This window comes from Heterodontus francisci, chromosome 38 (genome assembly GCF_036365525.1).
Source record: "Heterodontus francisci isolate sHetFra1 chromosome 38, sHetFra1.hap1, whole genome shotgun sequence".
In the NCBI taxonomy this organism is placed as follows: Eukaryota; Metazoa; Chordata; class Chondrichthyes; order Heterodontiformes; family Heterodontidae; genus Heterodontus; species Heterodontus francisci.
This window is the reverse complement of record NC_090408.1, coordinates 22661924-22686749: the sequence shown is the minus strand read 5'-3', so window position 1 is coordinate 22686749 and position 24826 is coordinate 22661924. Positions and strand designations below refer to the sequence as shown.

At 43.4% G+C, this 24826-nt stretch overlaps 1 protein-coding gene across 8 annotated transcripts in view; it reads left to right on the top strand.

Moving 5' to 3' along the window:
- Nucleotides 1-24826, top strand: part of LOC137352419 (cation channel sperm-associated protein 2-like) — a 74909-nt gene that overhangs the window by 9770 nt on the left and 40313 nt on the right. For 4 of the 8 annotated variants that reach the window (XM_068017809.1, XM_068017806.1, XM_068017801.1 and 1 more), the window contains exons 2-6: nt 3011-3158; nt 3886-4067; nt 14094-14267; nt 16938-17006; nt 17816-17988. In XM_068017809.1, coding sequence (XP_067873910.1) covers nt 3896-4067; nt 14094-14267; nt 16938-17006; nt 17816-17988 — 588 coding nt within the window. In that variant the 5' untranslated portion in view covers nt 3011-3158; nt 3886-3895. Of the gene's footprint in view, nt 1-2711; nt 2776-3010; nt 3159-3885; nt 4068-14093; nt 14268-16937; nt 17007-17815; nt 17989-24826 lie in introns of those variants that run through there. The other 4 variants (XM_068017807.1, XM_068017804.1, XM_068017805.1 and 1 more) reach the window with 3 other exon arrangements.

Here is a 24826-nt window from a genome sequence, read left to right as displayed (position 1 = left end):
CTTGCTTCTGAAGCTTGTGTGTTCAAGTCCAACACCAGGACTCGAGCATAAAAACTGCTCAATCTTTCAGATGTGATGTTAAACCAAGGCCCTGTCAGATGACAGTAACAGATCCCATGATGTTATTTTGAAGTAGAGCAGGGGAGTGACCAATATTCATCCCTCAATCAATGTCACTAAAAAACAGATTACCTGGTCATTATTGCATAGATGTTTCTGGGATGCTTGCAGTGTGCAAATTGGCTACTACATTTCCTATATTGCAACAGTGAATACACTTCAAAAATACTGCCAATATAACCTCGTGGCTGCTATATAAATGCAAGACTTTCTTTTCTTCTTTTGGGCATAATGGGTTTGTTTCTGAAAAGTCTTATGTTTATATTTATTGTTCTGGAATTCTGAATACTATTCTCATTTACATTGCTTTATGATGTCATGTACAAGCTATTGTGACATCAGAAATGTAATGATATGAAGAAAGTATGGATAGTGAAGTATACTTCACTCAAAAACCTCATTGTACAAATGAAAAGGACAGTGAAAGTGTGGCAATTCAGTGACACCAATCAAAATTCTGCTTCTATTTGAGAATTATTGTCAGGACATTGGTAAGCAGATAAAACAATAAAGGACTTGGGCTATTACCTATAACTCAGAAGAATCTGTCAGGAAATATATATAGTAAATAAATAAGGGAAGATTATAATATTAAGAACAAATAAATAAACTAAATTTTCCTATCACATAGCCTGTATATTAATTATATTTTTCTCACTTATTTTTCTCCCCTCAATCCCAAAATATAATGGGTTGAATTTTGTGGTCAGTGGCGAAGCAACAGTGCTCACTACCGACCTTGAAAAAAGCTACCCACAAAGATCTCTGCTGTGAATTTCTCCTTTCCTGACCGCAGTTTAAATCTGGCACCAAGCCAAGGGGATTACCAGGTATCTGCAACAGTGCTGGCAGCAAGCAGGGTAAGCAGTATTTTCACAGAGAGCAAATTAGGAAGTTAAAAGCCCTAAATACTTTCACTTTTATTGTAAGTATTTCAGATAGTGAAATAAATGATTAGGATTGGATTAAGATAGAAGCTAAAATATCATAAACTTTAAAAGTATGTGGAACTTTTGTATCATTATGATAAATTTGACATTCCATAAATATAAAAATAGCTTTTCATGGCCAATGAGGCTGTTTAGCTGTAATTATGAACCTAGTACACCCTTAAAAACCCAGTTACACCACATTCAACAAGGTGTAACTTTTTCTGTGGTTTTTAAGCAAAACTAACAGCTTAAGAGTGGGAGTTCTGACCAATTGATAGGTTTCCCATTGATTGCAGTTTGGGGTGCCTCTACAGTGCACCCTCTGGAGAAGCATAGAATCACTGACAGCAACTTCTGGTTTTCCATGTTATTCTGCGCTTGTGCGGATTCCCGAAGTTGCTGTCAGTTTCAGTTCAGTGGAGTCATGACGATGAACACTGACAGTTCCAACATGGACTTGATGGGCTGAATGACCTGCTTCAGTACCGTAAATGACTCTAAAGTCCGGGCCATTGATAATTCATAAGATTAATGTTTCCCAAGCAGTGATCCTTTCTGGTATCAAATACTAGTGACTATTATTAATGTGAGTCATGACAGTGAGTGCTAACAAGGTATTGGATTACAGGGGCTATTACAGACAAGTCTGATTCTCTCCAGACCTATGTTGTGCTTTGGGGTTTTCTGTATTGTCTAAATAGTAGTATTTAATTAATAATAATGAATATAATGTATATGTCTCAATATTAATCAGCAGACATGGAATCCAGACTGGTTGTCATTGTAATTTGCAATGTTGATTGACAAAAGGGAATGTGGGAATGTTGTGTTCATTCTCAAGCATTTCACACCATTATGATAAAATTATTTCTTCAAGACACCGTAATGGCCAGGTTTTGGCTCATTCCACGTACTCAGCAAGGTGCTTTGCTAAACTGGATATTTGGGTGCTCCAGGCTCCCATACCAAAGAGAAGGCATTTCAAACAAAGTGGTGACTATTAATGATTAAGAGGGCTAACCCAGTCTCACACTCAAGGAGATGGCTTTTCCTCTCTTTCTTGCTTTCTGATGTCAGGGTGTGTAAATGGTAGATTAGTTGCAATATAAATATGTGTGAGATGGTGCATTTTGGAAGGAGGAATAAGGAGGCCACATACTGATTGGCAAATAAACATCTATGTGGGGTAGAGGAACAAATAGATCTATTTTTATTTAGAGATACAGCACTGAAACAGGCCCTTTGGCCCACCGAGTCTGTGCCAACCATCAACCACCCATTTATACTAATCCTACATTAATCCCATAATCCTATCACATCCCTCTACCTATACTAGGGGCAATTTATAACAGCCAGTTTACCTATCAACCTGCAAGTCTAGCTGTGGGAGGAAACCGGAGGACCCGGCGAAAACTCACACAGTCATAGGGAAAACTTGCAAACTCCGCACAGGCAGTACCCAGAATCGAACCTGGGTGACTGGAGCTGTGAGGCTGCGGTACTAACCGCTGCGCCACTGTGCTGCCCAAGGGTACAAATTCATGAAAACTTAAAAGTAGCAACACAGGTTAACAAAGGCCATAAAAATGCAAGCAAAGCACTGGAGTTCATTCTTTGAATCATGCTGAATTTGATGGGCACAGCCAACTCTTGTCTGAAGGTCATTTGAAAAGCCCAGTACAAAGATTCCTTATAGAATTTTCACATCGTTTGAAGAAGAGCAGTAAGTTCTCTTTGTGTTCTAGCCAATACTTCTTTCTTAATCACAGCACCCAAAACAGATTAATTGCTCGCTCATCTTGCTTGCTGCTTGTGGGACTTTGCTGTGCAGAAATAGGCTGCTACCCACATAACAGTGAATCCACTTGGAAAAGTACTTCATTGGATGTGAAGTGCACAACGTGAATGCAAGTTCCTCCTTTGTACTGATTTCTTTTTATTTTTGTGCTTCTTTCTAGCCCGCAAGCTACATGGAAATACTGTGGCTTTTTGGTTGACCTGACAAAAGAAGGCCTCGTTGTGATTTTGTCCTTTTACACTGGGCTATTTACAATATAGTGGTAATTTTACATTTACTCGTTGCAAGTAGGAGATTGCTGTTATTTGGTTAGTATTTACAATTTCTTGATATAGGTTTAACAGGATGTAAATCTTTTACATCACTGGACTAAAAAATTAGTTCATTTTTAAGTAGGGGGACAGACTTCATGAATGCCAGCCATGATGCATCTTCTGAATAGTTACATGTACATTAATTTTATGAAATTATAATGCATTAATAGTTCTTCAAATCTGAAAAATAAAATCCTGTCTCAGGTGCATTGCAAGATTTATACGTTGAAAGGACATTCTTGCTCTGCCATTGTAAGGTAAATGAACAGAACGATTTTCAGAGTCTTTATTGTCTGCTTTGCTTGTTTATATTAGTTACTGATGTTTATTTGCGAACGCAATGATTGTCATATTCCTTCAACAACAAGAACAACAGCTTGTATTCAAATAGTGCCCTAAACGTAGTAAAACATCCCAAAGCACTTCACAGGAGCATTATCAAACACAATTTAACACCGAACCACATAAAGGAATATTAGGATGGGGCCAGAGGTCGGTTTTAAGGAACATCTTAAAGGAGGAGAGGAATGTGGAGAGGCGGAGAGGTTTAAGCATAGTATTCTAGAATTTAAGGCCTAGGCAGTTGTAGGCACGTTTGCAGCAATTAAAATCAGAATGCACAAGAGGATTACCGATATCTTGAAGGTTGTAGAGCTGAAGGAAGTTGCAGATTGAAAACTTGCAGTATGAATGAATTACACACTTTCTTTCTATTGAATAGCTTCTGACAAATGGATACATTGAAAATAATTCAGGAAAGAAAAGGAGTTGCCGAGATCCATTCAAAGGATAACCCTCGGGCTGCAATGATCCGATCAAAACTCATTCAGGATTTTAATTTGCTGGATCATTTACAAGGATTGATCATCAATGATCCCAAATATAACATGAATGACATTAAAGGTACTGTAGATTGATAAAATTGACTTTGGTTTTTAAAACACAGTAAAAGAGAACAATGCACAAATGTATAAAGTGCGGACAAAACTCTCAGTTAAATGAGTAAATGAATTTAAGAGGCGTTGTCTTTTCAGCAAGACCAGAGTCTATATGTACAAAGTGCAGGATATACATGTTTGCCATGCAGTGCAAGCATGATATTACACAACATGGATAAACACTGCAAAGAAAACATCACCTCATAAAGCAGTTTTCTTTCTGATTTTATTATTTTGAATTTGAAAATTGAATGCACCTTCATTTTTGCAACTGTTTAATTTTTTTTAAATGTATACTTAAATGTGAAGTTGACACCAAAACCTAGTTAGTCAAACTTTCCTCCATTATGTCATTGAGCCAGTGGATTCATGGCCGAAGTAATGATTATATCATGATTTGTGTCCAACAAGTTTACTCATTTAGAGTTACAACACACTGATTTGGAAATGAGGGTCCATTTGCTGGTTTTTATGCAGCTACATTCTACACAGTCCGTCCAAAGGTGAAAGAGTGGATCTGAATAGACAGCAGAAGTGACACAATTATTTTATTTTGTGATACAAGCACTGAAACAGGCCCTTCAGCCCACTGAGTCTGTGCCAACCATCAACCACCCATTTATACTAATCCTTGCATCATTCCAAGCAGAAGGGCCACCCGCGCATCAACACGAGCAGAATTTCTCACCCACAGCTGTAACAAAAATTTCTAAATTCACTTGTAACAGCCCTTCAAAACACTCCCACAGGGGATGCTGAGACCAAGTGGGCCCACATCAGAGACGCCATCTATGAGTCAGCTTTGACCACCTACGGCAAAAGTGCGAAGAGAAATGCAGACTGGTTTCAATCTCATAATGAAGAGCTGGAACCTGTCATAGCCGCTAAGCGCATTGCACTTTTGAACTACAAGAAAGCCCCCAGCGATTTAACATCCGCAGCACTTAAAGCAGCCAGAAGTACTGCACAAAGAACAGCTAGGCGTTGCGCAAACGACTACTGGCAACACCTATGCAGCCATATTCAGCTGGCCTCAGACACCGGAAACATCAGAGGAATGTATGATGGCATGAAGAGAGCTCTTGGGCCAACCATCAAGAAGATCACCCCCCTCAAATCTAAATCGGGGGACATAATCACTGACCAACGCAAACAGATGGACCGCTGGGTTGAGCACTACCTAGAACTGTACTCCAGGGAGAATGCTGTCACTGAGACTGCCCTCAATGCAGCCCAGCCTCTACCAGTCATGGATGAGCTGGACATACAGCCAACCAAATCGGAACTCAGTGATGCCATTGATTCCCTAGCCAGCGGAAAAGCCCCTGGGAAGGACAGCATTACCCCTGAAATAATCAAGAGTGCCAAGCCTGCTATACTCTCAGCACTACATGAACTGCTATGCCTGTGCTGGGACGAGGGAGCAGTACCCCAGGACATGCGCGATGCCAACATCATCACCCTCTATAAAAACAAAGGTGACCGCGGTGACTGCAACAACTACCGTGGAATCTCCCTGCTCAGCATAGTGGGGAAAGCCTTTGCTCGAGTCGCTCTGAACAGGCTCCAGAAGCTGGCCGAGCGCGTCTACCCTGAGGCACAGTGTGGCTTTCGTGCAGAGAGATCGACTATTGACATGCTGTTCTCCCTTCGTCAGATACAGGAGAAATGCCGTGATCAACAGATGCCCCTCTACATTGCTTTCATTGATCTCACCAAAGCCTTTGACCTCGTCAGCAGACGTGGTCTCTTCAGACTACTAGAAAAGATCGGATGTCCACCAAAGCTACTAAGTATCATCACCTCATTCCATGACAATATGAAAGGCACAATTCAACATGGTGGCTCCTCATCAGAGCCCTTTCCTATCCTGAGTGGTGTGAAACAGGGCTGTGTTCTCGCACCCACACTTTTTGGGATTTTCTTCTCCCTGCTGCTTTCACATGCGTTCAAATCCTCTGAAGAAGGAATTTTCCTCCACACAAGATCAGGGGGCAGTTGTTCAACCTTGCCCGTCTAAGAGCTAAGTCCAAAGTACGGAAAGTCCTCATCAGAGAACTCCTCTTTGCTGACGATGCTGCTTTAACATCTCACACTGAAGAATGCCTGCAGAGTCTCATCGACAGGTTTGCGTCTGCCTGCAATGAATTTGGCCTAACCATCAGCCTCAAGAAAACGAACATCATGGGGCAGGATGTCAGAAATGCTCCATCCATCAATATTGGCGACCACGCTCTGGAAGTGGTTCAAGAGTTCACCTACCTAGGCTCAACTATCACCAGTAACCTGTCTCTAGATGCAGAAATCAACAAGCGCATGGGTAAGGCTTCCACTGCTATGTTCAGACTGGCCAAGAGAGTGTGGGAAAATGGCGCACTGACACGGAACACAAAAGTCCGAGTGTATCAGGCCTGTGTCCTCAGTACCTTGCTCTACGGCAGCGAGGCCTGGACAACGTATGCCAGCCAAGAGCGACGTCTCAATTCATTCCATCTTCGCTGCCTTCGGAGAATACTTGGCATCAGGTGGCAGGACTATATCTCCAACACAGAAGTCCTTGAAGCGGCCAACATCCCCAGCTTATACACACTACTGAGTCAGCGGCGCTTGAGATGGCTTGGCCATGTGAGCCGCATGGAAGATGGCAGGATCCCCAAAGACACATTGTACAGCGAGCTCGCCACTGGTATCAGACCCACCGGCCGTCCATGTCTCCGTTATAAAGACGTCTGCAAACGCGACATGAAATCGTGTGACATTGATCACAAGTCGTGGGAGTCAGTTGCCAGCATTCGCCAGAGCTGGCGGGCAGCCATAAAGACAGGGCTAAATTGTGGCGAGTCGAAGAGACTTAGTAGTTGGCAGGAAAAAAGACAGAGGCGCAAGGGGAGAGCCAACTGTGCAACAGCCCCAACAAACAAATTTCTCTGCAGCACCTGTGGAAGAGCCTGTCACTCCAGAATTGGCCTTTATAGCCACTCCAGGCGCTGCTTCACAAACCACTGACCACCTCCAGGCGCGTATCCATTGTCTCTCGAGATAAGGAGGCCCAAAAGAAAAGAAAAGAACATTAATCCCATATTCCTACCACATCCCCTCAACTCCCCTACCACCTATCTACACCAGGGGCAATTTACAATGGCCAATTTACCTGTCAACTACAAGTCTTTGGCTTTGGGAGGAAACCAGAACACCCAGTGGAAACCCACACAGGCAGTACCCAGAATTGAACCTGGGTCGCTGGAGCTGTGAGGTTGCGGTGCTAACCACTGCACCACTGTGCCAGATTATAAGAAATCTTCAAAAACAAATAACAAAAGGGATATATAAGGGCTATCCAAATTACCAGGAAGTAATTGCACTGAGATATCAGATGATGAGAAGGCAAAACTTGAATGGTTTATAACTATCATCTTAACTTCAAGAATAGATTACTGTCTAAAAATTATTGATGTTGTTTTATGATATGCTGGTTAACTACACGACCAATTTTTGTGTCATTAGCAAACTTCCCAATCATGCCTCCCACATTTAAGTCCAAATCATTAATATATACCACAAACAGCAAGTGACCCAACACTGATCCCTGTGGAATGCCACTGGAAACAGCTTTCCACTCACAAAAGCATCTGTGGACTATTGCCCTTTGCTTCCTGTCACTGAGCCAATTTTGGATCCAACCTGCCACATTCCCTTGTATCCCATGGGAAAATTTTACTGACCAGTCTGCCATGCGGGACCTTGTCAAATGCCTTATTAAAATCCATGTAGACCACATCCACTGCACCACCCTCATCAATCCTTCTTGTTACTTTCTCAAAGAATTCAATTAAGTTATTAAGACATGACCTTCCCTCAACTAATCCATGCTGATTATCCCTGATCAGTCTGTGCCTTTCTAAGTGGCAGTTTATCCTGTGCCTCAGAATTGATTCTAATAATTTACCCACCACCGAGGTCAGACAGACTGGCCTATAATTATTTGGCCTATCCCTCGCACCCTTTTTAAACAGTGGTATAACATTCACAGACCTCCAATCCTCTGGCACCTCGCCCGTATCCAGTGAGGATTTGAAGATTTTCTCCCTGGCTTCCTTTAACAACTTGGGATGCAATCCATCCGGCCCTGGTGATTTATTCACTTTCAAGGATGTCAGACCCTTCCTCTCTCATTATGCTTATCATATCTAATATTTCACATTCTTCCTCTTTTACTACAATTTCTGCATCATCCCTCTCCTTTGTGAAGACAGTGGGAAAAAACTCATTAAGAACCCTGCCCAGATCATCTGCATCCAGCTATAAGTTCCCTTGTACATTTCGATAGGCCTTACCCTCTCCTCAGTAATCCTCTTGCTCTTAATGTACTGATAAAACATCTTTGGGTTTTCCTTGATTTTACCTGCAATTATTTTTTCATGTTCTTTCTTTGCTTTTCTAATTTCCTTTTTTACTTCACCCCTGCACTTTCCATACATCTCTAGGCTTTCTAAAGTGTTAAGTTTTGTGATCGTCATAAGCTTTCTTTTTCTGTTTCAACATACCCTGTAAGCCTCTAGATAACCGGAGGCTCTAGATTTGGCTGTACCACCCTTTATCTTTGTGGGGACATGCCTCCATTGTCCCTGCAGAATCTCGCTTTTGAATGCCTAGTTCTTTGCAGACAGAAAAAACATATACAAACATTGCGCCCGTTTCAGCTAAACAAAATAAGTGACAGCCATTCGCTGGTTCATTCCTCAGGGCAATGCCTTGACCAATCAGAATCAAGCTGTCTGGTTTAAATTTCAAACAAAGCTTGGCAGTTAACTGTCAGTCACCTAAACTGGTGCATTCTCCATGACAACGCCTCTACCAATCAGAGTTCACTTGCCAACCAATCAGCACTGCCTTCTCATACAGTACAAAGTTGTTCTTTTCCCTAACGTTGGTATTCTTGCGGATTGTCCTAATGAGTGCAAGATGAAAAGCTTTGACAACATCTCTCTATTTTCAGCAATACTCACGTTCTGTACTACCAAATGACTATTTGCATACTTTTTAAATGTTCTGAGGGTTTCTGCCTCTACCACCCTTTCAGGCAGTGAGTTCCAGATCCCCATCACCCTCTAGATGAAAACGTTTCCCCTCTAATCCCCTCCTATTATTACCCTAAATCTATGCCCTCTGGTTATCGACCCCTCACGCAAGAGGAATATGGACTTGCCATCCACTCTATCCAGACACCTCATAATTTTATCCACTTTAATTAGGTCTCCTCTCAGCCTCCACTGTTCTACAGAAAATAACCTTAGTCTATCCAATCTTTTCTTATAACTAAAATTCTTCAAGCCCGGCAACATCCTTGTAAATCTGCTCTATACCTTCTGTAGTGCAATTGCATCTTTCCTATAGTTTCCACACCTTTATGACCTTCTTCTCTGTTGGAAAGTAGGCTCTGTTCCACAGGAGATGCGTAATGCTAAAATCATCACACTATACAAAATCAAAGGCGACAGAGGAGACTGCAACACCTACAGGGCATCTCACTCTTTAGCGTCATGGGGAAGGCCTTTGCTAGGGTCATACTTAAAAGACTCCAATTAATTACAGACCGGGTGCTCCCGGAAGCACAGTGCATTTTCCATGCTGGCAGATCTACTGTGGATATGTTCTTCTTCATATGCCAAGTACAAGTGTAGGGAACATAGGATACCCTTTTACCTTAATTTTTAGATCTCACTAAGGCATTCAACACCATCAGCAAAGCAGGACTCTACAAGATTTTGGGGAAAATTGGCTATCCATCAAAGCTGTTCAGTCTCATCCACTCCTTCCATGACAACATGCACTACATTGTACAGTTTGATGGCTCCACTTCCAATAGTTTGTGAGTGAAGAATGGAGTGAAACAGGATTGTGTACCAGCCCCCACTCTGTTTGGCATCTTGCTCTCCATGCTCCTGACCTTCGCCTTCCCTGCAGATATGGAAGGAGTCTACTTGCACACTAGGTCAGATCGCAAGCTCTACAATCTATCAAGGCTGAAAGTGAAGACACAAAACACATCAGGTCCTGATCAGAGAACTCCTCTACTCTAGTAATGCTGTTCTAGTTACTCACAGGGTAACTCAGCTACAAAGACTCATGGACTGTCTCTTCCATGCCTGTAACTTGTTCTCCTTGATGATAAGCATCAAGAAAACTGTGGACATGGGTCAAGGTGTTGCATCTCCACCCCAATCACACTAAATAATACCTCACTGGATGTGGTTTGCAAATTCTGCTACCTTGGGTCCACAGTGACAATCTGTCCCTTGATGCAGAGCTCGATACATGCATAGGGAAAGCAGCAACCAACATTGGCCGACTTGCGAAACGCACGTGGGATAACACCAAGCTGACTCTTAGGACTAAGCTGATGGTTTATCAGGCCTGTGTTCTCAGCACCTTGCTGTATGGCTGTGAAACATGGGTGACTTACAGCTACCAGGAAAAGAAGCTCAATAATTTCCATCTTCAGTGTCGGCGGTGCATTATGGGTATATCCTGGCAGGATAAAATCACAAATATGGCAGTCCTCTCAAAGGAAGAGCTCCCAAGTGTGTTGGCACTAATTAAACAGTGGCGGCTTCGGTGGATCGGACATGTCCGCAGGATACCCAAGGACCTTCTGTATGGTGAGGTAGCTAGGGCCAGACGATCAGTGGGGCGCCCAAAGCTCTGCTTCAAGGATGTTGCGAATATGATATGAAGGCCCTAAATGTTGACTATCACACTAGTTGGCAAAAGAGGGAAATAGTGACAGATACTGTGGACTGGTGTGCACTACCACGATGACCAGTTGCTACAACAGCTTGGCAACAGGGGCCAATGCCAAAGGCAAAAACTCACAGTGTCACTTGGCAGCTTCACATGCAGCACTTGTGGCAGAACTTGCCTCTCAAGGATTGGAATTCACAACTATCAGCAAAGGTGCACCAAGAGAAAACACCCCACCTAAATGGATTGTTTGCTGTGTGTCCATCATCTTTCGTAGATGGAAGGATGCCAACCCCACCCTCACTAGTGCAATCACATCTTTCCTATAGTGCGGTGACCAGAACTGCATGCAGTCCTCCAGCTATGCCCTAGACAAGTTTTTATACAGTTCTAGCAAAATCTCTCAGCTCTTATATTCTATGCCTCAGCGAATAAAGGCAAGTATCCTGGATGCCTTCTTGACCACCTTATTTACCAGTCCAGCCACCTTCAGGGATCTGTGGACAGGCACTCCAAGATTCTTCTGTTCCTCCACAGTTCGCAGTATTCTACCATTTATTGTGTATTCCCTTGCATTGTTAGCAATCCCCAAATGCATTACCTCATACTTCTCTGGATTGAACTCCATTTACCACTGTTCCACCCACCTGACTCGTCCATTGATATCTTCCTGTAATCTACCACTTTCTTCTTCATTGTCAACGACACGGCCAATTTTTGTATTATCTGCAAACTTTTTAATCATCCCCCCCTAAATTCAAGCCCAAATCATTGATATATACTATAAAAAGGGGTGGTGCAGTGGTTAGCACCACAGCCTCACAGCTCCAGCGACCTGGGTTTGGTTCTGGGTACTGCCTGTCTGGAGTTTGCAAATTCTCCCTGTGACCATGTGGGTTTCCACTGGGTGCTCTTGTTTCGTCCCACAGCCAAAGACTTGCAGGTTGATAGGTAAATTGGTCATTGTAGTGACCTAGTGTAGGTAGGTGGTAGGAGAATTGTGGGGATGTGGTAGGGAATATGGGATTAATGTAGGATTAGTATAAATGGGTGGTTGATGGTCAGCACAGACTCGGTGGGCTGAAGGGCCTGTTTCAGTGCTGTATCTCTAAATAAAAAAATAAATAAACCATTACCCTTTGCTTCTTGCCTCTGCCAATTTTGGATCCAACTTGCCACTTTGTCTTGGATCCCATGGGCTTTTACTTCCGTGCAGTTTATTTTGTTTCCACCTTATTTTAAAATCGGGGCAAGTATCATGAGACAACAATGGCAGGATACATCATGCAATTGGTAGTTTGACCCCCAAAAAACATGTAAATGGTAACCCTATCTGATTTTTGTTTGCCGAGAAATTTGAGAATGCGAGGCGGACCCCAGGCAAGTAAGTTAGTTTTCTCCAATCTGCCGCTTATGATTTGGAGGGATTAGTTATTAAGATTAGGGTTTTCAATAAATTTTCATTAGCAAAACATGAGAGAGTGAGCCACAATCCCATCGCTCTCCTCTTGTTGGAGCTTTGGACCAAAGATGGTAACCCTAGCAATTGTGATACTTGCTAGCTGACTATGTGTTAATCTGCAGTTGAAATAACATAAAACCAGGGAATTCCATAAGACCAGGAACTATGTTAGCAATGTTAACAGATGAATGCTTTAGGCACTAACTTGATATTCCTCTGTCCGTTATATTAATGAAGGCATTAACCTGTTGAAAGTAAATTTTCCTTGAAAGTTGACTGCTTGCATTATAGAAGTAACCAAGTCAATCAGATAATGCTTTTCGGGAGTGACATCAGACAATTTGACTGTTTAACATGAGAACTCATCAGTGGCCTCAGAGCAAGTTATCTGAATGGTGATGCCCTACAGATTCAAGTTTATCTTAATTATTTACTCTCCCTATTTAGCCCCTACTGAGTGACTTACCAAACATCTGCCAGTACTGCTTTTATAGCTGACACTGTGCTACACATTGTGTCATATACCCTACCCCAAATTGACTTATCTTCTGACTTTCCTTCTCTTTCCTTGGCCATGTTGCTATTAATAATATGCTATCAGACATGGTATCAGACCCACCGGCCATCCATGTCTCCGCTTTAAAGATGTCTGCAAACGTGACATGAAGTCCTGCAACATAGACCACAAGTCATAGGAGTCAGTTGCCAGCGATCTCCAGAGCTGGTGGACCGCTATAAAGGCGGGGCTAAAGAGAGGTGAGTTGAAGAGACTTAGCAGTTGGCAGGAAAAGAGACAGAAGTGTAAGGAGAGAGCCAACTGTGTAACAGCCCCGACAACCAATCTTATCTGCAGTGCCTGTGGAAGAGTCTGTCACTCTAGAATTGGCCTTTATAGCTGCTCCACAAACCACTGACCACCTCTAGGTGCCTTGTCTCTTGAGACAAGAAGGCCAAAGAGAAAAAAAAGAATTGCTATCCTAGTAAGATAAATAAAATCTATATTATTTTAATATTTGATGAACTGCTTGGTAAAATGCTCTAATGTTTAGTTTGTGAAGACTTGCTTGTGGAGAAAATTTGTGTTGCTTTTGCAAGGAGAGTTAGCTTGTGGCTGGCTTGCTTCCCATTCGAAGTGCACAATTTGCACCCAGCTCTAGGTTATTTATGCCTTTTGCTGTAATTATATACAGACATAAAGCTGATGCACTGACAGTTCCGTAGAGTACTACACCTCAACGGCAAAAAAAAAAAAAATTGGGAGGGATAACCGCCTATGTGTATTGTAGTCAAGAGCTCTACTGGAGAACAAAAGTTGCACAGTCATTCTCTCAATTTATTTTACATTGCTCCAAGTTTTGGGGCCAGCCTGAAGCAGATCATTATTTTTTGCTTAGTTCAGGAGATATCTCTAATTTGTAGCGTGTTCTATACACTTCTGCTGGATATTTTAAACAAATTCTGTTTTTATTAAATGAGAGAGGAACATTGGATATCAATGTTGCCAGTCCCAGCAACCTCAGGTTAATAGGAGAATTGTCAGGTCTTAGAAATCTGAGAGGCCATGATTTCTTAGAGATGGGAAAAGCTCTTGTTATACTGTCACCATCAACACATCATATAAATATCTTGTAGGGTAAATTTACTACTTTAAATATGACTTTCTAATTAGAAAGTGAAGCAATTAACATAATAGAAAGATACATTTCTCGAAAATATCTGTAAAAATGCTAAAAAGTAATGGAGTCAATGCACAAAGGTTTATAATGTTCCTTACACATTGTTCCTTAGATCCAAAGAAGTTGAACAAGTTGATGATTGAAGATCCACTGCAGCTGGTGCGTTTTGATTTTAATCCAGTGCGAAATGTAAATGTCTCCTCAAACCACAGGCAGAGAAACTGTCTTCAGAATCGCTATGTCAAGTACCCACCACTCAACATGTGGGCACAATGGATCCTAGAAAGTATCCTTATCAAATCTATAGTCATCGTTATACCTTTGTTATACCTATTCTTAAAAGTGGAATTTAATTAACATTGCTTTTTGTTTCTCCAAGTGGAAAAGTTAACATTACCTCACATGATTTAGGTGATGTATCCAGGAGGTTGATTGGCTACATGAAACTTCAAGTATGCCTACCTTCACATCGTCATTTGATTTTATCATTAAAGGTCCACCTGAGAGGGAGGACAAGGCATTGAAGTTTCATCCATAAGACAGCACCTCCATCAGCGTAGCACTCTGTCAGTACTGCACTGGTGTCAGCCTAGATTATGGGCTGAATCTTTAGGCCCCTATTGAGGTGAGTACAGAGGCAAGCGGCTGAAATTTCACGCCACCAGCCAGTTTGCCAGTTCCCCGGCTCCATCCCACCCCCGGGCCATTTTCTCAGAGGTTGGGGGGTGCGGCAGGGCTACATGCCCGCAAGTGGCGGGTAGCCAGTTGAGTCACATAAAGGCTTATTAAGGCCTATTGTAGGAGGACTCCAGGACCCTGGAGGTGTCAGGAAACAGTGTAGCTGCCTGGTGGCGGAGTCCTGGCCGCAGACCAGGGGGCCAACACTCCAGGAAGGCTTAGTGGCCCCTCCCTCTTGCCTGGCTTCCGCCTGTGGAGGAGGATACCTCCAATTGTGGTGGCCCGGCTGCTGAGACCATTTTTAATTTAAAGTTAAAAAGTTGGAGAAAGGGCACCTCCATCTTAGGACACCCTCACTTACCTGGAAGACCAGCTTTTGCTCCTTCAGTGCTGGAGGGCTTCGTTGGCCCTCCAGTTTTGAGAGCCCACCCACCCTCCTTAATTGGAAGGCGAGCCCATTCTCTGGCCATTAATTGGCCAATTTGGGGAAAATCACAGCCTGATGACTGTTCCCCACATAGTGAGCGCTTCTGACCCCCATTTGATCATGACAGCAAAGTCCCGAAGCCCGCGGGGAAAATCCTGCCCTATGTGATATGTATTTGATTTTTAGCTCTGCCAGAGCTGGGATAATGCCACTAGACTGCATGCTTGTTCTCTGGCTCCATCTCACCCTGATGCCCCCACACTGTGGTGGCAATGCTGCAAAACACATTTTTTAACTTAAACATTAAAAAATTTGGAGAGAGGGTGCCTCCATTTTTAAGTGCCCTCTCCCTTACCTTTCATTGCAGGCTGCTGCTCCTTTCAAGCTGGAAAGCCTCTGATTGGCCCTCCAGCTTCAAGAGCCCACCCACCATCCTTAATTGGATGGCAAGCCCGCCCTCTGGCGATTAATTGGCCACCTCAGGGAAAATCATATCGAGTGACTGTTTCCAACACAGTGCGGGCTTCTGACCCATATTTCACCCTGCCGGCTGTGTTCAGAAGCCCGCAGGGAAAATCTTGCCCTATGTCTCTGGAGTAGGATTTGACTCACAATCTTCTGACTCAGAACTGAGCCACAGGGTGCTATGAGGTACTGGACATGTCAGGGCTATTGAGCACTGCTGCCAACTCATTGGGCATACCTAGAGAATGAGAAAAGGAGCATAGGTCAGAATGTTGTCATTTTGACAAATCCTGCATCATAACATAGAGCAGAAAGGCTCACATGGTATTGGGTTTCAGTATATGATTTGGTGCTAGTGAGTGAACAAGTACCAGTGTTGTATGTGTTTACTCTGTGATGCTGTGAAGCTTATATTTCATGTGCCATTGGCACACACTGTAAAATGAGATTGCTAAAATAGTTAAAGATGAGTATTCTTATCTTTGTATCCTTTCAGAAATCAAAAAAATGCTTTCTCGTCTGTTCAATATATTTACTCTTTCTACAACCTCTCACCAGCCTGTTCTTGATGGGAAGATGCCCCTCCAATCCCCCATCAAATAAGACAACTGTTGTGTGAATGACATCCTGTAGTAGGAGCTTCAAAACTGCATCACCAAAGCTACAAATCACCATCTTTGAGTTGGTGGATGCATTTCTCCTTGCCCAATAGTAGGATAGCTTTAAGAGTGACAAGCAGCCCTTTAAGAGCTGTTGACATCGGATAGCCTACCCATTGATCCCAATACATCCAGTACATCATCCAATGTGTCCCAGGAGGACCACAATTAGCTAATTAACTATTACACTAATTAGCTATTATACTACAGTGGAATGTCAAAGAAAAACAGTCCTGCCAGCACTGCAACATTATCACAAAGTCGCTCCCATACTGGGATGTTTCCAACATGTTCTGAAGAAGGGTCACTGACCTGAAATGTTAACTCTGCTTCTGTCTCCACAGATGCTGCCAGACCTGCTGAGTATTTTCAGCATTTCTTGTTTTTGTTTCCAACATGGTTGGTGCAAAAGTATTTATTTCATCTTTCCCAGTCTACTAAAGATTTTATTTAGAAAGGTAATGTATTTTTGAACATGTTGCTTGAATAAGGTTTTAATGAATGATAATATAGAAAATTGTAATCCTTACAAAGCGAAGCTAATATTAATTATACTACCGTATAGTAAGGTTAGAGCGTATTAGTCTTTTTACTTGTTTAGCCCCATTATTTAAACATTTCCTTAATGCCAGTTTCCTAAATATGATTTTGATGTTTTGAATGGAATTCAATTGATTAATAGGATTGTGAAAAATATGGTGTAATTTTCCTGATCAGAGTCAACCAGGTTCATTTTTCAGAAACCTTATTCTATATCTCATTATCATCAACAGTATTGTATTTGGGGTGTTAGTAGGTAAGACAAAGCAAGTTTTCCTGTCTTTGCTGTATACTAGATAAATGCAACACAGAAAAACACAAAAATAATAAAACAGCTTGACAACCAATTCGGCTATAATTGGAATGACTGCTCCTTCCAAATAGGGTGAGATGCAGTAATTCCAATTTTAACCTCCTTGGGAATGTAGACTTGGATAATGTTAATCCTTATAATTCCATGGAAACCCAAATACTTCTGTGAGCTAGGAATAAGAATTCCTTTCAAATGCAGAAAAGCCAGTGCTGAAGTTTAGAGACTGAAACTGTAGCATTTAGTTCAAAATGACAGAAATTCATGTTCATGTCCTTTAGCGCAGGTGAAATTGGGTTACATCCACTTCACTAAAACTTTAGATGAGTGCATCACTGTTGTGAAAGTTTCTCCTCCCCCTCACAAACAGGCTACTAAGAATCAGATATAGCATGTTGTCATAATGTGGTGCAGAGTCTCCCAAGAAACTACCAGGACAAATCCTTTTGCTCCTCGTGCTGCCGTCAGGAAGATTCCTCAGACAATTTTGTGCCCTTTAACTTCAGACCATCCTAGCATGGTGGCATTTCAGCGTGTTTGATTGTTTTATTTTATCAGCAGCCTGCATCTTTCCAACAGCAAATAGCAATGAGACAAACTTATGGAACATTTTGGAACGTTTTAAAAACTGCTTACCACGCGTACTATGAAATAAATGCAAAGTTACAACCCTGTAGCATTTATACTACAGGTAGCCATCTTGTTCACCTTGTTAAATTATTATTATAATACTATGGTATATGATACTTTCTCAGATGTCTCTGACAAACCAGCAGCAAAATTCTCTGCCATAACAACCATGTTAGTGATCATCGACTGGTGCATCCTTTCAGTTTTGACAAGTGAAATCATACTCAGGTGGCTTCATGATTTTGTACATTTTTGGAGAAGCAGCTGGAACGTGTTTGACTTGACTGTACTAATTACGGTAAGCAACAGAGTCTATATCATTTAGAGAACTGCCTTAGAATTCTTTAAATCTCCTTCCTTGTTCACTTAAATAGAAGCTTGGTTTTTATAAGCATTCTTGTGATGTTCTGTGGTGTTGCTCTCTGTAAGAGGTTCCATTCCCGTACCCCCTTACTGCAGTTCTCGGACTTTGGGAATTACAAGAACAAAATTGCACACGACATAGGATAAGGCTGAACCACAAATTTGTTTATTTAAAAAAACAAAAACCCTCCTAACACCCTGTTACAAAGACCTCTAAACTAATTTAAAGGACACCGCACGACACCTTGATTGGTTAGTCCGATTTAACTCCCTTCACGATTTAACCTCGGTGCTCACCCAAACACACAAGTCACCACGACTTATAAAATAAATCTTTTCGAAAAAAAACACAGACAAAACCCCAGGTTTCTGCCCCAAATTCAGTCAATTCAAAACCCTCCCGGGATTTGGTTGCTACACTTAAAATTGTTTTAAAACTCTCGGCCCCAAATACCCCTTGAATTTGTCGAATAGCTTACAATCCTCCACGCGGTTGGTCCTTCCGGTGAGGATTGTAGGTCCACGAACCAGGTTGACCGTTCCTGACCCTCCTTCTCGAATGCAGCCCCCACAGTACAAACCCCTTCAAGATTTGACTGAAAAACTTACAATCACCCACACGGTTGGCCATTACCATTGTTGATTGTAGGCCTGGACCTGAGATTTTTTTTTATTTCCAAAATATACTTTATTCATTAAAATCTGTAAAAAATACATTACAAAATAGTTCAAAACAGTACCAAGTCAAAAAATACAAAGAGTGCAAAGGAGATCAGTTTCCTTCAATACAGGAGTGAGTTACCTCACAACCCTTCCATTTCATTTTACATGCCATGTACATTTTGCAACAAACCCATATGTGCTGGATACAGCCCGAGGAGTTTTCCATGGATCCAGCCCCTCAGTTCACCTTGGTGGGGGGACCTTAAACAGTGGTCTTTCCCCATTGAGCCTTTGCTGCGGCTGCCCCAAGCTTTAGTGCATCCCTCAGCACGTAGACCTGGACCTTGGAATATGCCAGTCTGCAACACTCGGTGGTGGACAACTGTTTGCGCTGGAAGACCAGCAAGTTTCGGGCAGACCAAAAAGCGTCTTTCACCGAGTTGATGGTCCTCCAGCAGCAGTTGATGTTTATCTCGGTGTGCGTCCCTGGGAACAGCCCGTAGAGCACAGACTCCTGTGTTACAGAGCTGCTTGGGATGAACCTCGCCAAAAACCACTGCATCTCTTTCCACACCTGCTTTGCAAAGACACATTCACGAAGGAGGTGGGCGACCGTCTCTTCCCCACCACAGCCACCTCGAGGGCATTGTGCGGAGGGTGTGAGACTCTCGGCGTGCAGGAAGGATCTGACGGGGAGGACTCTTCTCACCACCAGCCAAGCTACATCTTGGTGCTTGTTTGAAAGTTCTGGTGATGAGGCATTCTGCCAAATAACTTTGGCAGTCTGCTCGGGGAACCATCTGACCGGATCCATCATCTCCTTTTCCCGTAAAGCCTTAAGAACATTCCGTGCAGACCACTGCCTGATGTATTGGTGGTCAAAGGTGTTTTTCTGCAGAAACTTTTCCATGAAGGATAGGTGGTACGGCACGGTCTAACTGGATGGAGCGTTCCACGGCAATGTGACCAGACCCATCCTTCGCAACACCGGGGACAGATAGAACCTCAGCACGTAGTGACACTTGGTGTTTGCGTACTGGGGATCTACGCACATCGTGATGCAGCTGCACACTAAGGTGATCATCAGGATGAGGGCAACGTTGGGTACATTTTTCCCGCCCTAATCCAGAGGTTTGTACATCGTGTTCCTCCGGACCCAGTCCATTTTGGATCTCCAGATGAAGCGGAAAATGTCTCGGGTGACCGCCACAGTGCAGGAGTGGGGTATGGGCCAGACCTGCGCCACGTACAGCAACAACGTGAGCACCTCGCATCTGATGACCAGGTTCTTACCCACAATGGAGAGAGATCGTTGCTCCCAAATGCTCAGCTTATGGTGTATCCTGGCTACTCACTCCTTCCACGCCCCCGCCCTTCCGAACCATATTCCCAACACCTTCAGGTAGTCTGACCTGACGGTGAAGGGGACAAAGGATCGGTCAGCCCAGTTCCCAAAGAACATGGCCTCGCTCTTGCCGTGGTTAACTTTGGCTCCCGAGGCCAGTTCGAAATGGTCGCAGATGCTCATAATTCTGCGAATGGACAGCGGACCCGAGCAGAAGACGGCGACGTCATCCATGTACAGGGAGGTTTTAACCTGAGTGCCTTCACTGCGTGGGATTGTCACCCCTCTTATGCTCGCATCCTTCCTGTCTGACTCCAGATTGGATCAGGAAACTTTCCGATTCCCACCCATTGATTGAGACTGCGCTACTGATGTTTGTGTAGAGCAGTTTGATCTAATTGCAGATTTCCTCCCCAAACCCCATTTTGGAAAGCATGTCCATCATGTAGGTGTGTGATATCCTGTCAAAAGCCTTCTCTTGGTCCAGGCTGATGAGGCAGGTGTCCACCCTCCTGTCCTGTACATAGGCGGTCGTATCCCGGAGTAATGCGAGACTATCAGAGATCTTCCTGCCGGGTACAGTGCAGGTCTGGTCAGGGTGAATCACCAACTCCAGAGCAGACTTGACTCGACTGGCTATGACTTTGGACAGAATCTTGTAGTCAACATTAAGCAGTAAGATGGCCTGGACCTGAGATGACCAGTCCTTCTTCACATAACTGCAGTGCCAAACCCTTCGATCTTGACCTTTTTATGATGATCCTTATCGAAATATCATGAACACATCTCCTGAAGCCATCCTGCTGGATGGTCAGCACTTAGCACCTTTTAATCCTTTTCCTCTGTTACCTGCCTTGTCAAATCAGATCCATATAATGCTGATGTGATTTCCCTGACCGAGAACGATGAACTCCACCAAGGTGAGGTAATCCAGGCTCCAAATCTAATATCCATGAAAGGTTTCTCTCCTGTCTTGACAGGAGTGAATGCTGTGCTCTGGAGCCAGTTAGTTGCAACAATGGCCTCCCCAATCACTTAACATGATGGTAGTTACACCGTGTCACTGTTATGATAATGTCCCAAATTCCAGTCCTTTAACAGTATCAGTTCTGTTGCGATGTTGGGATGTTTGAAAATTGACTCATCGGAATGCAGCTTGCCTCTGTGTGCTTTGTGTTAAGGCTCTTATTCATAGTACTAGTGTCTGAGGGGGTTGGGTTCCTTCCCCATACTCCACAAAGTCCAGTTTTAAAGTCCAGTTTGGGGGAGGGGGGGGAGGTGAGTGTGGAAGTGGAGGAATTCTGATCCCACACCTTAGAAATAAAATTGCCAATGGCCCTCTCATTCAGTGCCAGTGCCAGGGCCTCCTCTCTTAATGCCTGTGCTAGAATCTCTCAGTGCCAAGATCTTTTACACAGTGCCAGTGTCTCACTCACTTTCGATGCCAGTTACAGTATAAGCACTATTATCATCTCATGCTGATTGACTGTGATACAGACATAGATAGGTAGATAGACAGATGAAGGTAGATAGTTGATGGATGATAGTTTGGTGCATATTAGTTCATCCATCCCAAAAGATCCTAAAGTTCCCCCCTTTCACTATATTAAAAGATTCCAACTTTTTGTCTCTGCTATTCTACCTGAAAGTCTAATGCAGATGTTAATCACTTTTGTGTAAATAAGAATTTCCTGATATATCTAAATTTACCTTTCATTAGTTTGCACCTATGTCCATGTCCCACTTTAACTATTGTAAAAAGTAATATTCTGAACTTACCTTTTCACATTCCCTTAGCTCTTTTACATACCTCCAGAAAATCATCTCTCAGCCACCTTCTTTCCAGGTTGAAAAGCCAAAGTCCCTTCAGTCTTCCCTCATGAATTATACTTTTGACATAACCTTGTGCATATTCTTTGCATGGCTTCCAGCGCTTGAATATCTTCCTTGTTTCTCAGTAACCAGAAGTAAACCAGAAGTGGGAACGAGAGAGACTCACGGTTGGTATGTTGCCTCCCAGGTGCCAGGGTTCGTGATGTCTCGGATCATGTTTTTGGGATCCTTAAGGGGGAGGGGGAGCAGCCCCAAGTCGTGGTCCACATAGACACCAACGATATAGGTAGGAAGAGAGATGGGGATTTAAGACAGAAATTCAGGGAGCTAGGGTGGAAGCTTAGAGCGAGAACAAACAGAGTTGTTATCTCTGGGTTGTTGCCCGGGCCACGTGATAGCGAAGCGAGGAATAGGGAGAGAGAGGAGTTGAACACGTGGCTGCAGGGATGGTGCAGGAGGGAGGGTTTTGGTTTCCTGGATAATTGGGGCTCTTTCTGGGGTAGGTGGGACCTCTACAAACAGGATGGTCTTCACCTGAACCAGAGGGGTACCAATATCCTGGGGGGGAGATTTGCTAGTGCTCTTCGGGGGGGTTTAAACTAATTCAGCAGGGGAATGGGAACCTAAATTGTAGTGCCTGTGTACAGGATGTTGAGAGTAGTGAGGTCAGGGATATGGTTACAAGGACGCAAGAGGGCACTGGCAAGCAAGAACCTGGTTTAAAGTGTGTCTACTTCAACGCCAGGAGCATCCGGAATAAGGTGGGTGAGCTTGCAGCATGGGTTGGTACCTGGGATCTCGATGTAGTGGCCATTTCGGAGAATTGGGTAGAGCAGGGGCAGGAATGGATGTTGCAGATTCCGGGATTTAGATGTTTCAGTAAGAACAGAGAAGATGGTAAAAGAGGGGCGGGGTGTGGCATTGTTAATCAAGGAGAGTATTACAGCGACAGAAAGGACGTTTGAGGACTCGTCTACTGAGGTAGTATGGGCCGAGGTTAGAAACAGGAGAGGTGAGGTTACCCTGTTGGGAGTCTTTTATAGACCTCCGAATAGTTCCAGAGATGTAGAGGAAAGGATAGCGAAGATGATTCTCGACAGGGGCGAGAGTAACAGGGTAGTTGTTATGGGGGACTTTAACTTTCCAAATATCGACTGGAAATACTATAGTTCGAGTACTTTAGATGGGTCAGTTTTTGTCCAGTGTGTGCAGGAGGGTTTTCTGACACAGTATGTAGACAGGCCAACCAGGAGCGATGCCACATTGGATTTGGTACTGGGAAATGAACCCGGCCAGGTGTTAGATTTAGATGTAGGTGAGCACTTTGGTGATAGTGATCACAATTCGGTTAGGTTTACCTTAGCGATGGGCAGGGACAGGTATATACCGCAGGGCAAGAATTATAGCTGGGGGAAAGGAAATTATGATGCGATTAGGCAAGACTTAGGATGCGTAGGATGGGGAAGGAAACTGCAGGGGATGGGAACAATCAAAATGTGGAGCTTATTCAAGGAGCAGCTACTGTGTGTCCTTGATAAGTATGTCCCTGTGAGGCAGGGAGGAAGTTGTCGAGCGAGGGAGCCGTGGTTTACTAAAGAAGTTGAAGCGCTTGTCAAGAGGAAGAAGAAGGCTTATGTTAGGATGAGACGTGAAGGCTCAGTTAGGGCGCTTGAGAGCTACAAGCTAGCCAGGAAGGATCTAAAGGGAGAGCTAAGAAGAGCAAGGAGAGGACACGAGAAGTCATTGGTGGATAGGATCAGGGAAAACCCTAAGGCTTTCTATAGGTATATCAGGAATAAAAGAATGACTAGAGTTAGATTAGGGCCAATCAAGGATAGTAGTGGGAAGTTGTATGTGGAATCAGAGGAGATAGGGGAAGTGTTAAATGAATATTTTGCGTCAGTATTTACAGTAGAGAAAGAAAATGTTGTTGAGAATACTGAGATTCAGGCTACTAGGCTAGATGGGATTGAGGTTCACAAGGAGGAGGTGTTAGCAATTTTGGAAAGTGTGAAAATAGATAAGTCCCCTGGGCCAGATGGGATCTATCCTAGGATTCTCTGGGAAGCTAGGGAGGAGATTGCAGAGCCTTTGACCTTGATCTTTATGTCGTCATTGTCGACAGGAATAGTGCCGGAAGACTGGAGGATAGCAAATGTTGTCCCCTTGTTCAAGAAGGGGAGTAGAGACAGCCCTGGTAATTATAGACCTGTGAGCCTTACTTCGGTTGTGGGTAAAATGTTGGAAAAGGTTATAAGAGACAGGATTTATAATCATCTTGAAAAGAATAAGTTCATTAGAGATAGTCAGCACGGTTTTGTGACGGGTAGGTCGTGCCTCACAAACATTATTGAGTTTTTCGAGAAGGTGACCAAACAGGTGGATGAGGGTAAAGCAGTGGATGTGGTGTATATGGATTTCAGTAAGGCGTTTGATAAGGTTCCCCACGGTAGGCTATTGCAGAAAATATGGAAGTATGGGGTTGAAGGTGATTTAGAGCTTTGGATCAGAAATTGGCTAGCTGAAAGAAGACAGAGGGTGGTGGTTGATGGCAAATGTTCATCCTGGAGTTTAGTTACTAGTGGTGTACCGCAAGGATCTGTTTTGGGGCCACTGCTGTTTGTCATTTTTATAAATGACCTGGAAGAGGGTGTAGAAGGGTGGGTTGCAGATGACACTAAGGTCGGTGGAGTTGTGGATAGTGCCGAAGGATGTTGTAGGGTGCAGAGAGACATAGATAGGCTGCAGAGCTGGGCTGAGAGATGGCAAATGGAGTTTAATGCAGAAAAGTGTGAGGTGATTCACTTTGGAAGGAGTAACAGGAATGCAGAGTACTGGGCTAATGGAAAGATTCTTGGTAGTGTAGATGAACAGAGAGATCTTGGTGTCCAGGTGCATAAATCCCTGAAGGTTGCTACCCAGGTTAATAGGG